General features: G+C 39.2%; 1 protein-coding gene across 1 annotated transcript in view; it reads right to left on the minus strand.

Moving 5' to 3' along the window:
* unc45a (unc-45 myosin chaperone A) overlaps positions 1-4699 on the minus strand; it is a 12541-nt gene extending 7842 nt beyond the window's left edge. The window contains exons 1-5 of the mRNA XM_061917545.1: positions 4539-4699; positions 4271-4463; positions 588-763; positions 406-495; positions 148-315 (exon numbers count right to left, since the gene is read on the minus strand). Of these exons, the coding sequence (XP_061773529.1) occupies positions 148-315; positions 406-495; positions 588-763; positions 4271-4463; positions 4539-4559 (648 nt within the window). The 5' untranslated portion in view covers positions 4560-4699. The remainder of the gene's footprint in view (positions 1-147; positions 316-405; positions 496-587; positions 764-4270; positions 4464-4538) is intronic.
* Positions 4700-16191: the final 11492 nt, after the last annotated feature.

Here is a 16191-nt window from a genome sequence, read left to right on the forward strand (position 1 = left end):
GTTGATAAATTGCTGTTTCTCAAAATCTCTCCTAAATAATGCACTAACCTAATTATATCAAAATTGAGAAAAGAGACAATATGATAAATATAGATACAATGAGTAAACAACTATTGTAATAAATAAAATCAAATATCAGGGAATTACTCTGGACTGATGCTCTGTACACAAGCCAACCAGAGTCCTCAGAGCAGAAAGGACAACATCCTCTTGCTTGGACTGAAGAAGTTTGTGAATTAGCTTCACGCCATCGTTACGGAAGATCTGCTCAGCTCCAGCATCTTCCCGAGATAAGACCACTAGATTCTGGGCTGCCTGAAATCATTCAATGATTACATTATTTGTGCAGAACTTTACAAATACAACTCTGTTAGCTTTATATTATTTCTAGGGAAGAAACTTTACCTTTTGTCGGTCAGAATCTTTTACAGATGTTTCCACGAGTAGCGAGAACATCTGTTTCACACGGGCATCTGTGGAGTTCTGCTCTACTGACTACATGTATTAAGTGGGGAAAAAAGGCACAACTATAGATGTGTGTTTTTTTTCCCCCATGTCATAAAATATACACACGGGTTGCACATCACCTTCTGCTGAATTTGTGTCCCCAGCTGTCTGAGCAGATCCTGGAATGCTTTGTTTTTGGGCTCAAGCTGGGCACACCTCTGAGCATCGAGAACAGCTTGGTCAAGGCGTCCAAGTTTCTGAAAAGCCTGGGCCCTCCTAAATCTCGCCTTCACATCACTTGGGTCAGTATCGAGAGCTGGAAGGGGAACAACCCAAGTTATCATGCACACAGCTCACTGTTGACAGAACAGTTGGTTTACCTGCAAAATCTTATAAGATTTAATGAAAAAAAATATGTCTTTACACAGATAATGGTCGGTTTTCACTAGTGTCAGAGATGTATAGTGCTAAACACAAATACAACACAAACATATACAGTACATTGTTTATTCATTAATTTTCACTTGGCTACCTAATTTTAGAGTCACATGTGAGCCAGACACACCTGATTTAAGGCGATAGACCATAAAGTCGCAAGTCAATCACAATCAAGAGAAAACTTTTCAACTCACATCTACGCAATAGTTTCAAATTAACCTAACGTGTATGTTTTTTGTTTGTGAGATGAAGCTGGAACAGCTAGAGAAAATTCTCGCCAGCATGAGAACATGCAAACTCCACCCAAGTCAGGAACCCAGAACCTGCAATTGTTGAGCTGAGTTGAGTATGTTTTTATTTTGAACACGCATGCATATAACATGATAAATCCCAATTCCAGGTTCTGCATTCAACATGGGGCGACTTGTCCAGGGTGTAATACGCTTTCCGCCCGATTGTAGCTAAGATAGGCTCTAGCGCCCCCCGCCATCCCGAAGGGAATAAGCGGTAGAAAATGGGTTGGTTGGACGTATTCAACATGTTCAAAAAGGAGTAGGAAGAAGCACAGCTTATTTAATCCTACCCCTTTTCCTTTACATAGCAGTTGCTAAAACTTTTCTTCACTTCTTGTTTTCAATTTATTCACAATATACTCCATAATTAATAACAATAAAAATAAATAAATAATATTGAGAGAAGTAAGTTATATTTCATATGGTGAGATAAGTAAGATTATCTAGAAAATGAATGGATGGATGAAAACAATTCAGAATGTTTAACATGGTTCTTCTTTGTACTTTGTAAACACTTTGAGTTTGAAGAGTTCCTTGAAGTGGATTATATTAGTACATTGATTGATTTCTTTGCTTGATCCATTCTATAATTTATTTCCACATTCTGATATACTTAAGGTCTTAAGTGTTGTACGTGTGTACAAATGTTTTAAATTAAATTTTTCTCTAGGATTTTATTTCTCCTCTTTTGTTGACAAAAATTGTTGTATATTATTGGGTCGCGGATTGTTGTGTGTTTTGTGTAGAAATTTAGATGTTGTAAGGCAGACCCAGTGACCACATGTACTACAGTGCTGCCCCGTTTAATAACTTTAATTCGTCATGTAGAGTGTGGAGATTGGGTGGTTAGAGTATCCGCCCTGAAATTGGTAGTTTGTGAGTCGACACCCGGCCCGAGTCATACCAAAGACTATAAAAATGTGACCCATTACTTCCCTGCTTGGCACTCAGCATCAAGGGTTGGCAAAGGTTGGAATTGGGGGTTAAATCACCAAAATGATTCCCGGGCGCAGCCGCCGCTTCTTCTCACTGCTCCCCTTACCTCCCTTTGGTAGAGGGTGATGGGTCAAATGCAAAGGTTAATCTCACCACACCTAGTGTGTGTATGACAATCATTGGTGCTTTAACTTTATAATGCTTATTGCATCACACGTAGGGCACTAACCGCTGTTCCACCGTGCTGAACAGGGGTTAGTGCATGTGCCTCACAATACCAAGGTCCTGAGTAGTCCTGGGTTCAATCCCGGGCTCGGTATCTTTCTGTGTGGAGTTTGCATGTTCTCCCATGACTGCGTGGGTTCCCTCCGGGTACTCCGGCTTCCTCCCACCGCCAAAAACATGCACCCGGGGATATGTTGATTGGCAACACAAAAATTTGCCCTAGTGTGTGAATGTGAGTGTGAATGTTGTCTGTCTCTCTGTGTTGGCCCTGCGATGAGGCGGTGACTTGTCCAGGGTGTACCCCGCCTTCCTCCCAAATGCAGCTGAGATCGGCTCTGTCACGCTAAATTTCTTCCCCGCTACAAAAACCTTCCCCCCGGAAGACATTTGGCGTGACAGCCCCTCTAATGCCTGAAGGACCCCAAAGAGGGTGGAAGGACCTTAAAGCAGCCCACACAGCTGCCTGTTTTAAAAGCATTATAATTGGCTGATTGTCATTGGTGAAAAATAACGGTGAGGAAAAAATATTAGCATTCCAGCATGCTAACCTTTCAAGCTATTTTTGCAGCTGTAACCTTTAAGAGTCATATAACTTGGTATTATCACGCCCTCATTTGGGTCCTTCAGGCATTAGAGGGGCTGTCACGCCAAATGTCTTCCGGGGGGAAGGCTTTTGTAGTGGAGAAGAAATTTGCCGTGACAGCTCCAGCACTTCCACAACCCAGAAGGGACAAGCGGTAGGAAATGGATGGATGGGCATCACATGTACTACTGGAAGAGTCGCCTGGTCTACCATGTGTGCAATAAATGTGTTTCTAATATTTTACCCCATGTGTTAGTATTTTAACACAGTGTTTTTCAATCTTTTTTGCGTCAAGGCACATTTTTTCCGTTGAAAAAATCCGGAGGCACACCACCAGCAGAAATCATTAAAAAAAAAAATCTCAGTTGACAGTAAAACGTCGTCGTCGCAGTTGTTGGATATGACTTTAAACCATAACCGAGCAATATAGGTCTTTTGATTGTTTGTGCAGCCCTTTGAGACACTAGTGATTTAGGGCTATATAAGTAAACATTGATTGATTGATTGATTGTCTCAAAGTAGGTGTAGTGTCACTACCTGTCACATCACGCCCTGACTTATTTTGAGTTTCCCTGTGTGTAGTGTTTTAGTTCTTGTCTTGGCTCTTATTTTGCTGGCGTTTTCTGTTTTTTTGGTATTTTCCTGGAGCAGTTTCATGTCTTCCTTTGAGCGATATTACCGCATCTACTTAGTTTTAGCAATCAAGACTATTTTTAGTCGTATTTATCCTTCTTTGTGGGGACATTGTCTATTGTCATGTCTTGTTCGGCTGTACATTGTGGATGCCGCCTTTGCTCCACAGTAAGTCTTTGCTGTCGTCCAGCATTCAATTTTTGTTTACTTCGTAGCCAGTTCAGTTTTAGTTTTGTTCTGCATAGCCTTCCCTTAGCTTCAATGCCTTTTCTTAAGGGGCACTCGTATTTTGTTTATTTTTGGTTTAAGCATTAAACACCTTTTTACCTGAACACTGCCTCCCGCTGTTCCTGACATCTACAAAGCAATTAGCTACCGGCTGCCACCTACTGATATGGAAGAGTATTACACGGTCACTGCCAAGCTCTCGAAAGCACGACACTCAACAACAACACATAATTTGCAAACTATAATTACTGGTTTGCAAAAAATATTTTTCACCCAAATAGGTGAAAATACACAATCTCTCACGGCACACTAATGCCGCGACACAGTGGTTGAAAAACACTGTTTTAACACACATTTTTTAACTTAGTATCTGCATTTACATAAAAACAAATTTTGGTACCTCATTAGGGAAAGTTATTTCACTGTATATGTGTCATGTAGTATTTGTCTATCATTACCAATACATTAAAAAAAGCAGAATTATTACATTTGGAAGCGTCAGCCTCTGCTTTGCTGTAGTCCTCCAGTTTCAAGTAGCATGCAGAGCGGTTGCGATAAAGAACCGCACTCTCTCGTCGGTCGTCACTTAGCTTCAGTGCTTTGGTGTAACAACACACAGCACCCTGGGGATCCCCGGCCTTGAAAAGAATGTTCCCCTCTTCCCTCCAGGCTGCAGGGTCCTGGAAAGAAGCGGCGGTCAAAATAATTTAACGCCAGCTCACAGTCACGAATGTGATGCGAAACCACATTTTTACCTTCTCTTTTGTCGCACTCATCTTCGCGTTGTTCCACAGTTCGCTGTTGTATTAATATTTTTTTTGTATCCTATGGTATTCACAAAAACTACTTAAATACGCCGAAAACTTCCACTAAACATCTTCTGGTAAAGACACTTCCGTGTGTGCGGCGCACAATGATGATGTAGCCAATGACAACCAAGGCACCGGCCACACTACATTACCATATAAGGAATGCCGGAGAAGACAGATTGATTGATTTATTGATACTTTTATTAGTAGATTGCACATTTCAGTACATATTCCGTACAATTGACCACTAAATGGTAACACCCGAATAAGTTTTTCAACTTGTTTAAGTCGGGGTCCACGTTAATCAATTCATGGTACAAATCTATCAGCATAACACAGTCATCACACAGGTTAATCATCATAGTATATATATTGAATTATTTACATTATTTACAATCCGGGGGGTGGGATGAGGAGCTTTGGTCCCACTCTCCCTTGTGGAGGGGGTCCGGTCCGATCCCACTCTCCCTTGTGGAGGGGGTCCGGTCCGATCCGGTGGCCATGTACTGCTTGCCTGTGTATCGGCTGGGGACATCTCTGCGCTGCTGATCCGCCTCCGCTTGGGATGGTTTCCTGCTGGCTCCGCTGTGAACGGGACTCTCGCTGCTGTGTTGGATCCGCTTTGGACTGGACTCTCGCGACTGTGTTGGATCCATTATGGATTGAACTTTCACAGTATCATGTTAGACCCGCTCGACATCCATTGCTTTCCTCCTCTCTAAGGTTCTCATAGTCATCATTGTCACCGATGTCCCACTGGGTGTGAGTTTTCCTTGCCCTTATGTGGGCCTACCGAGGATGTCGTGGTGGTTTGTGCAGCCCTTTGAGACACTAGTGATTTAGGGCTATATAAGTAAACATTGATTGATTGATTGATTGATATCAGTACTTCAGTCATCAACAATTGCATCAACAGAGAAATGGACATTGAAACAGTGTAGGTCAGGGGTCACCAACTTGGTGCCCGCAGTTAGCCCGTAAGGACCAGATGAGAACCCCCCTGGCCTGTTCTGAAAAATAGCTCAAATAGCAGCACTTACCAGTGAGCTGCCTCTATTTTTTTAATTTTGATTATTTACTAGCAAGCTGGTCTCGCTTTGCTCGACATTTTTTAATTCTAAGAGAGACAAAACTCAAAAAGAATTTGAAAATCCAAGAAGATATTTTAAAGACTTGGTCTTCACTTGTTTAAATAAATTCATTTCTTTTTTTACTTTGCTTCTTAAAACTTTCAGAAAGACAATTTTAGAGAAAAAATACAACCTTAAAAATGATTTTAGGATTTTTAAACACATGTACCTTTTTACTTTTTCAATTCCTTCCTCTTCTTTCCTGACAATTGAAATCAATGTTCAAGTAAATACATTTTTTTTATTGTAAAGAATAATAAATACATTTTAATTTAATTCTTAATTTTAGCTTCTGCTTTTTTGATGTAGAATATTTATGAAATATTTCTTCAAACGTATTATGATTAAAATAAAAAAAAAATATTCTGGCAAATCTAGATCATCTTTAGAATCAAATTTAAATCATATTTCAAAGTCTTTTGAATTTCTTTAAACATTTTTGTTCTGGAAAATCTAGAAGACATAATGATTTGTCTTTGTTAGAAATATAGCTTGGTCCAATTTGTTATATATTCTAACAAAGTGCAGATTGGATTTTAACCTATTTAAAACATGTCATCAAAATTCTAAAATTAATCTTACTCAGGAAAAATTACTAATGATGTTCCATAAATTCTTTTTTAAAATTTTTTCAGAAAGATTCAAATTAGCTGGTTTTTCTCTTCTTTTTTTCGGGTGAATTTTGAATTTTAAAGAGTCGAAATTGAAGATAAACGATGTTTCAAAATTTTATTTAAATTTTTTTCCTGTTTTCCCCTCCTTCAAACTGTTCTATTAAGTGGTTTTTTCATCATTTATTCTCCACAAAAAACCTTCCGCAAAAGGAAAAAAAATGTACGACGGAATGACAGAAATACCCATTTTAATATATATATATAAATATATATATATACCTTTACTTTTAATATGTATATATATATATATATATATATATATATATATATATATATATATATATATATATATATATATATATGCCCCCCGCGACCCCAAAAGGGAATAAGCGGTAGAAAATGGATGGATGGATATATATATATATATATATATATATATATATATATATATATATATATTAAAGGTAAACTGAGCAAATTGGCATTTGCCGAGGATGTCGTAGTGGTTTGTGTTGTGGTTTGTGCAGCCATTTGAGACACTAGTGATTTGAGACACTAGTGATTCCCTAGTCACGCCACTAGGGACGGCGTGGCGCAGTGGGAGAGTGGCCGTGCGCAACCCGAGGGTGACTGGTTCAAATCCCACCTAGAACCAACCTCGTCACGTCTGTTGTGTCCTGAGCAAGACACTTCACCCTTGCTCCTGATGGGTGCTGGTTGGCGCCTTGCATGGCAGCTCCCTCCATCAGTGTGTGAATGTGTGTGTGAATCGGTAAATGTGGAAGTAGTGTCAAAGCGCTTTGAGTACCTTGAAGGTAGAAAAGCGCTATACAAGTACAACCCATTTGTCATTTATTTAGGGCTATATAAGTAAACATTGATTGATTGATTGATTGATTGATTGATTTCTGGCAATTTATTTAAGTGTGTATCAAACTGGTAGACCTTCGCATTAATCAGTACCCAAGAAGTTGCTCTTGGTTTCAAAAAGGTTGGTGACCCCTGGTGTAGGTCTTACTTGGTAGGATATGTACAGCCAGCAGAGAACATAGTGAGTTCAGATAGCATAAGAACAAGTATATACATTAGAAGTACATTTGATTATTTACATTAGGTTATTTATAATCCGGGAAGATGGGATGTGAATAGAGGGGTACCTGGAGGTGTTGTTTTAGAGCAGTTTTAAAGGAATATAGAGATGCACTTTCTTTTATACCTGTTGGGAGTGCAAGCGGGCTCTTTACCTGCATGACTTGACTCAAATTTTCACCGGAGTCCCCCAATGCTCACATTTTAAGTACCATGGATTGATTAACGTGGACCCCGACTTAAACAAGTTGAAAAACTTATTAGGGTGTTACCATCTAGTGGTCAATTGTACGAAATATGTACTGTACTGACTGTGCAATCTACGAATAAAAGTTTCAATCAATCAATCAATTCACAATTGTTTAGCGTAGAACCTCTCAAACGTGCATTGTGAATTACGTGTGTAAATCAAAGCCATATCCAGTTAGTAAACAAACGTGTAATAAAGACATGTTAAAGCTGAATTAACATTAGCTGGTTACATGTGGGATGTAATCTCATAAAATACTTTATAATTTCATTTGTTGTGATTTTTAAAGGCCTACTGAAAATGAGATTTTCTTATTTAAACGGGAATAGCAGGTCCATTCTCTGTGTCATACTTGATCATTTCGCGATATTGCCATATTTTTGCTGAAAGGATTTAGTAGAGAATATCGACGATAAAGTTCGCAACTTTTGGTCGCTAATAGAAAAGCCCTGCCTTTACCAGAAGTATGTGCGCGTGATGTCACGACTTGCAGGGCTCCACACATATTCACATTGTTTTGAATGGGAGCCACCAGCAGCAAGAGCTATTCGGACAGAGAAAACGACAATTTCCCCATTAATTTGAGCGAGGATGAAAGATTTGTGTTTGAGGATATTGATAGCGAAGGACTAGAAAAAACAAAAATCAAGTAAAAAAAAAAGGCGATTGCATTGGTACGGATTCAGATGTTTTTAGACACATTTACTAGGATAATTCTGGGAAATCCCTTATCTTTCTATTGTGTTGCTAGTGTTTTAGTGAGTTAAATAGTACCTGATAGTCGGAGGTGTGTGTCCACGGGTGTCTTGAGGCCAGTGTCTGAGGGAAGTCGACGGCAGCTGTATGGACGACGCAAGCTCAGCTTATCTCCGGTAAGAGGCGACTTTTTACCACAATTTTCTCACCGAAAACTGCTGGTTGACATTTGGTCGGGATCCATGTTCGCTTGACCGCTGTGATCCATAGCAAAGTTTCCCCTCCGGGAATTTTAAACAAGGAATCACCGTGTGTTTGTGTGGCTAAAGGCTAAAGCTTCCCAACTCCATCTTTTTACTTTGACTTCTCCATTATTAATTGAACAAATTGCAAAAGATTCAGCAACACAGATGTCCAAAATACTGTGTAATTATGCGGTTAAAGCAGACGACTTTTAGCCGCGAGTCGTGCAGCGCTAATATTTCCTTACAGTCTGTGACGTCACGCGCTTGCGTTATCATTCCGCGACGTTTTAAACAATAAACTCCGCGAGAAATTTAAAATTGCAATTTAGTAAACGTATTGGCATGTGTTGCAATGTTAATATTTCATCATTGATATATAAACTATCAGACTGCGTGGTCGGTAGTAGTGGGTTTCAGTAGGCCTTTAAACTTTTACTTTCCATCCATTTCCTTTTGAAAATCCTAATCAGGGTCATGGGGAAACACTGCAGACCATCCCTGCTTACTTACAAGTTAAATTTAAAGTATTGTCACACACTCACTAGATGTGGTGAGATTATCCTCTGCATTTGACCAATAACCCTCAACCCCTGGGAGGTGAGGGGAGCAGTGAGCAGCATTTGTGGCCACGCCCGGGAATAATTTTTCTGATTTAACCTCCAATTCCAGCCCTTGATGCTGAGTGCCAAGCAGGTAGGTACTTGGTCCCATTTTTATAGTCTTTGGTATAATTTGAACAAACGATCACGGTTAGAGTGGTTAGAGCGTCTGTTCTGAGACCGGTAAGTCGTGAGTTCAAATACCGGCCAAGTCATACCAAAGACTATAACAATGGGACCCATTACCTACCTGCTTGACACTCAGCATCAAGGGTTGGAATTTGGGGTTAAATCACCAAAATGATTTCTGGGCACTGCCACCGCTGCTGCTCACTGCTCCTCTCACCTCCCAGGGGGTGATCACGGGTGATGGGTTGAGTGCGGAGGAAAAATTCACCACACCTCGTGTGTGTGTGACAATCATTGGTACTTTAACTTTAACTTCTGTACGTAGTGACACACTGGACTTCCCTTTAAAGGGGAACTGAACAATCCTTATGAGAGACATGATGATGGATGTTATTTTTTTTAATGTATTCTGAATAATAAGTAAATGCGATTAAAAGTCCACCCACAAGGGAGTCTATGGGAGACATTCAATTCTGTCAATGGTTCAAAAACATCCAAACACCTCCATTAAGAATTTATGTACATGATGTAAGTATGTATGTAATGTTGTAATAAGGTCATTTATAATAGCATTTAATATTTACGTATTTTGATCATTTTATAATTTTAATTTTTTATTTATTTTTTTTTTTTTTCCTGTCGAGCTACAGTTTTAATTTTCCCGAAGGAATCAATAAAGTATTATTCATCCATCTATCCATCTATCTATCTATCTATCTATCTATCTATCTATCTATCTATCTATCTATCTATCTATCTATCTATCTATCTATCTATCTATCTATCTATCTATCTATCTATCTATCTATCTATCTATCTATCTATCTATCTATCCATCCATCCCTCCCTCCCTCCCTCCCTCCCTCCCTCTCTCTTTCTCTCTCTCTCTTTCTCTCTCTCTCTCTCTCTCTCTCTCTCTCTCTCTCTCTCTCTCTCTCTCTCTCTATCTATCTATCTATCTATCCATCTATCTATGCAGCCGGGCCGCAGCAGGTGGAGAGAGAAAGAGAAAAAAATTATGACAGAGGGGGAAATTGTGGGGACAAGAGGGGATAAGACAGAGGGGGAACAACAACAGCAAACACAACAATAATAATAACATATTTTGATCAATTTAAGCAGAGGCAGCGCAAAAATAAAAAAAAACGCAGCACAACATTTGCTTTTATTACCCCTTCATCACTGATTTCTGGTCACTTCAGACTTTATGAGAGCCAACAAACATAATAAAATATAATTTACTGTACAATGTCTGCTGTCATTAGGATGCCAACTGCCAGGATGTTCATATTTTCCTATTTAGATGAAAAATGTCTCATAATTCTTGTGAAGAAACGGGGCCGGCAGGCAAGCTCTTTTCATGTCGTTCTCGTTAGTTCCAAATTGTAAATGGCTGTAAAAGGGTCCAAACTTGTCGGATTATATCTTTAGCCATCTACTTTCCAGGTGAGGTGTATGATTTATGATTTTCAATAAGCTTACAGAGACCCGGGAAGCGAGGAAGCAGCAGACCACTCGTTGATGTAAAAATAGGGACACACTGAAGTGATCACGGGACTATAAATAGTTTCTATGTGTTAGCACTTATAATAACAATATTACTAATACTTGGTTAATAAATCAGGAAATGTAAATTAAGTATTGTTTTTTGAATAGTTATATATTGGATCTTTACTTACATTTATTTACATTTTATTATTTATTTATGTATATGATGATTGTTAACAATAAGCAAAATACCCCAAAAAGTGCTGCATTTAATATTAGCAGATTTGTACAAAAGTACAGTACAACGCGAATTGCCATGATCTACAGTAGGTATGCCAAGTGTTGTGTGCCATAAAGGAAACTGCCTTTTGTGAAGGATTGTGGTTATCTTCAAATTCACTTATGTTTTTTCCCCAAGATGGCGCTGCATCGTTGCTGCTGGTTGCAGGAACTCTGTGCTCTTGGGTGTGGTCGCGTCAGTGAAGGGGTCAGTGGGTCAGTGTATGTTTTGGTTATTTCATATTATTTTCATAAAGGGATATTAAGAAACAAAAAACACAGGGTTTATTTGATTTTTTGTTTTAAATTACAAAAAAGAAAATTGGAAAAAAAGTGTTTTTCTTTTTTGGTTTTGAAAAGAAAAATGAAGGTGCATGGTAAACAAAAACGGAAACGGACCAAAACGGATGCTTATTCATAACCTAACACTGGAAGTCTTTAAAAAAAAGGGGGGGGGGGCTACTACAGTACACGTATGCCTGGCTAAAATTTATTTAGAGATCTACATAGGAAATATTTTAGACATGGCACAACGAGTTCTGACATATACAGATCATACACATATGCACATATCATATGCAAGTGGAGCCAAAAAGGGATTTGATCGTATGCCAAAGTACAGATTTTCTTTCGTAACTTCCAGTTCCGGTGTTGGAATATTTTTGGTGTGTTTTAGTGCATGGATATTTCTGTAGAAGTCTTGTAACTTTGGGCCATGTCTAAATTATTTTCTTAACACAGAACCTTAGTAATTATCTCTGCTTTTTAAACACAAATTCCTCCAAGGCCGCGCCAATCATAAAAACATAAGGCTGTCATGTATATTAAATACAGAAATGTGATTACACATGGTGGTCTTTTGCTCTTCTTGGACTTTTATAAAGCATTTGAGTCACTTGATCATGACTTTTTCTAGTGCTGGAACACATTGGATTCTGTATTAAGTTTCGGGAGATTATTAGAGGACTTTATGATAATATTAATGTGTCTTACTACTACTCCCAGGCACAACTCCAGGTTCCCCAATCAAGATGGGCATTCTTCGAGGATGTCTGTTGTCACCATATTGGAACCTGATTGCATTGAAATTAGCGGATGAAACAACTCTTTTCCTAAAAAATAATAACAAATTCCATCTGTTATTGAACATTTTGAATCATTCTCTAATGAGGGACGGCGTGGCGCAGTGGGAGAATGGCCGTGCGCAACCCGAGGGTCCATGGTTCAACTCCCACCTAGTACCAACTTCGTCACGTCCGTTGTGTCCTGAGCAAGACACTTCACCCTTGCTCCTGATGGATGCTGGTTGGCGCCTTGCATGGCAGCTCCCTCCATCAGTGTGTGAATGTGTGTGTGAATGGGTAAATGTGGAAGTAGTGTCAAAGCGCTTTGAGTACCTTGAAGGTAGAAAAGCGCTATACAAGTACCCATTTATAACCCATTTAATGTATCAGGACTTTGCCGAAATCTTTAAAAAAATGTGAATTGTTTCCTATCCACGAATATGCAAAAGAAAATATTTGCAACTAAGCTAAGCTACAAGTTATTTTTGATTTTTGACAAGTGAAGCCATCCCCAATAGTAGCAAGCGACACAACAAGTTACACAGCAAAAGCAGTTTGCTACATCAAAGCTACATTTAACGGCATGTATATCTATGGGCCCACATGTAGAATATCAATGTTGATGTAACTGAGAGTGTACAATTCCGTTACGATTAACTGTCTGTCATATCGGTCCTCTCCAAGGTTTATAAAAGTCATTCACATCGACGTCCCACTGGGTTGTGAGTTTTTCCTTGCCCTTATGTGGGCTCTGAACTGAGGATGTCGTTGTGGCTTGTGCAGCCTTTGAGACACTTGTGATTTCGGGCTATATAAATAAACATTGATTGATTGATTGATTGATTGATTGATTTAGCTGGGAACACCCTACAACTACCTCTAGGGGTCCCCGCACCCCACTCGATGTATTTATTTAGTTTGCCTTTCTTTGGCCCAGCCCTAGAATGTTGTTCATTTTCTCTACCTACAGTAAAAAAAACAGCATCTATCTATATTTTGACACAAAAACAATGACTTATGTAATACTTAGGGACGGCGTGGCGCAGTGGGAGAGTGGCCGTGCGCAACCCGAGGGTCACTGGTTCAAATCCCACCTAGTACCAACCTCGTCACATCCGTTGTGTCCTGAGCAAGACACTTCACCCTTGCTCCTGATGGGTGCTGGTTGGCGCCTTGCATGGCAGCTCCCTCCATCAGTGTGTGAATGGGTGTGTGAATGGGTAAATGTGGAAGTAGTGTCAAAGCGCTTTGAGTACCTTGAAGGTAGAAACGCGCTATACAAGTACAACCCATTTATTTATGTGTTGTTAGGGAACAGTTGGTAATGGTTATGTGCAGTAAAACTTTTCATGACTCAACTCACCTTGATGTGTGTTCCTAAATTTGTGTTGGACGTCTTAGACGAAGAGAACTGTTATGATATCGATTTACAGAGTAAACAAGGATACATTACAGTTTTGGGCATTGTTTTCTATAAATACATACATTTGTTTAAATTTGGCTAAGGACATGCCGAAAGGGAATAAGCGGTAGAAAATGGATGGATGGATGGATGGACATGCATTTTTGTGGGATTCCTGCACATCATCTTTATCACTAAAGGAAAAATCTAATCTGTAGGAGAGAATTCCTCTGATATTGTTAAGTTGTTGTTGTTTTTTTTTGAGTCGTCCCCTTGAGTCCTCCCTCTGTCTCTGACTCCCTTGTCGTCATGTAACGGTTTTGCTTTATAGTTTAGTTGACCTGCCTTATCTTGCCTCTGATAGGCCAGTCGATAGTCTGTAATGTTTCACTCTAACCTCATCATGGATTTTCTCCATATGTATGGATGTTCTCATACAGAAAAAAATGTGTCTGGATGCCAGTATATATATTTTTAGGAACACTTATACAGAACCTCATAATAGTGTCTGATTGAATGCAAAAAACGTTAAGATAGACCGCCTTAAAAACGATTTGTAATTTTAATTTTTTTTACTGAATGAGACACCCAGAATGTACATGAAAATAAAGAATGTGGGATTTACAATATTAACTATGAAGGATAAAACACTGAATATTGACAACATGTGAACGTCACACCCCCTCTCCCTCCACATATTTTACAATCAAGCGAAACGCAAGAAACATGAGACAAACAGCAAAATATGAACGCCAAGTGTAAAAAAAAACCCCACCTACAATCTGATATAATATTATATTTCTTGCAGAACTTTGTTGTAAAAATATCCTTCCACGTCTGTCCCTGACACCCGCATTTCAGCCTGGCCGCTCTGGAAACACTGTGGAAACGCTCCCCACCCACAGTTATTGGTGGCTCGTCTGAGCTGCTGTGACTTAGGTTACCATAGTAACTAATTAGATGACCACAGTAACTAGTGTATCACCTCAAAGCGCAGATTCCCACCTTTGAAATACTTTGTATAGTTAAAAAAATCAGGTAATTTGAAAACCTCATTGCACATCACTTTCCATCTTAAGGATCTAAAAAAATAATTTGGTAATGTCCGGCGGACCAGATTGAAAAGCTTAATGGGCCGCATGTGGCCCGCGGGCCTTAATTTGCCCAGGTCTGATCCAGGTGGTTGTATTTTCTCAAAACATTTTTTTGGCCTAGGTTCGCAATTAATTTTCTCTCTTTGTAGCTTGTAGCTTTGATTTAAATTACCGAGCTCCATGGTTCTAAGAGTAGCTAAGCTACAGAAAAACCTACTCGTTAAAAAAGTAGCTAAACTACCGTCAAGCTATTGAAAAATTTAATTAAGCTAAGCAGCTTAGCTACATGTATCTTGTTACTGCCCATCAATGCTTATATGTTTGGTAAATAATGCCATTCTAATTACAATGATAACCTAAAATACACATACTCTACTACATACTTGATGTGGAAAAATACTAATGCTATGTCATACTGGCTCTATTTGCAGTACTGTATTTACATTTTCATGAAAGTATTCTGTGTTGTACAGAAATGTCACATGTACAGAAACCGAAAACAGCTGGTTAACCAATATTATTGGTGTCCCCGAGGCGGACATACACTAGCAAGAGGATCAATCGTCCTGTCCCATTCGCAGAAAAACCGCCCGAAAGCATGATGTTTCCACCCCCATGCTTCACAGTAGGTCTGGTGTTCTTGGGATGCAACTCAGTATTCTTCTTCCTCCAAACACGACAAGTTGAGTTTGTACCAAAATGGATACATGGATGATACAGCAGAGGATTTGGAGAATGCCATGTGGTCAGATCCGTGTTAAGGAAATAATGAATGGGGCCATGTATCGTGAGATTTTGAACCAAAACCTCCTTCCATCAGTGAGAGCTTTGAATGGTTGACCAAATACTTATTTTCCACCATAATTTACAAATAAATTCTTTAAAATTCTTACAATGTGAATTCCTGGATTTTTTTTTTTCACATTCTGCCTCTCACAGTTGAAGTGTACCTATGATGAAAATTACAGACCTCTGTCATCATTTTAAGTGGAAGAACTTGCACAATCGGTGGCTGACTAAATACTTTTTTGCCCCGCTGTATATATTTTTAACACCATAAATATTATACCTATTGATAAATAGAGGAGGAATTCACGTTTCAAATGTGTTTACACATACAGTACCACAGTTTGAACACACTATATGAAGCATTGTCATGTTGCATCACATTGTCACTACCCTTTTCCCCGCCCAGGTTAATTCAGTTAACTGAGAGTGATGCTTTCCAGGTTAGTGTCCTGAAGATGAATTTATCTGAACAGCCATCTACCATTGTTGTGAACCCTCTGTTGCCATGGGAACATGCTGACCCCCTTAGGAGTTTGTGCTCAAATTTTCCTGTTAGATTCTCACATTACAACAAACTTCTTTGTGCGAGTGTTCTTCAAGATGAACAGTGGGTGCATGTCTCCCAGGGCCAGGGTTTGCTTTGAGACCTCATATAACACCAGCACCAGGAGAGACCTGGCGAGCTGCTTACTTAAATCAGAATGTCAAGTAACTGTTCAATCATTGGCGCC

Source organism: Nerophis ophidion, linkage group LG12 (assembly GCF_033978795.1).
Source record: "Nerophis ophidion isolate RoL-2023_Sa linkage group LG12, RoL_Noph_v1.0, whole genome shotgun sequence".
In the NCBI taxonomy this organism is placed as follows: Eukaryota; Metazoa; Chordata; class Actinopteri; order Syngnathiformes; family Syngnathidae; genus Nerophis; species Nerophis ophidion.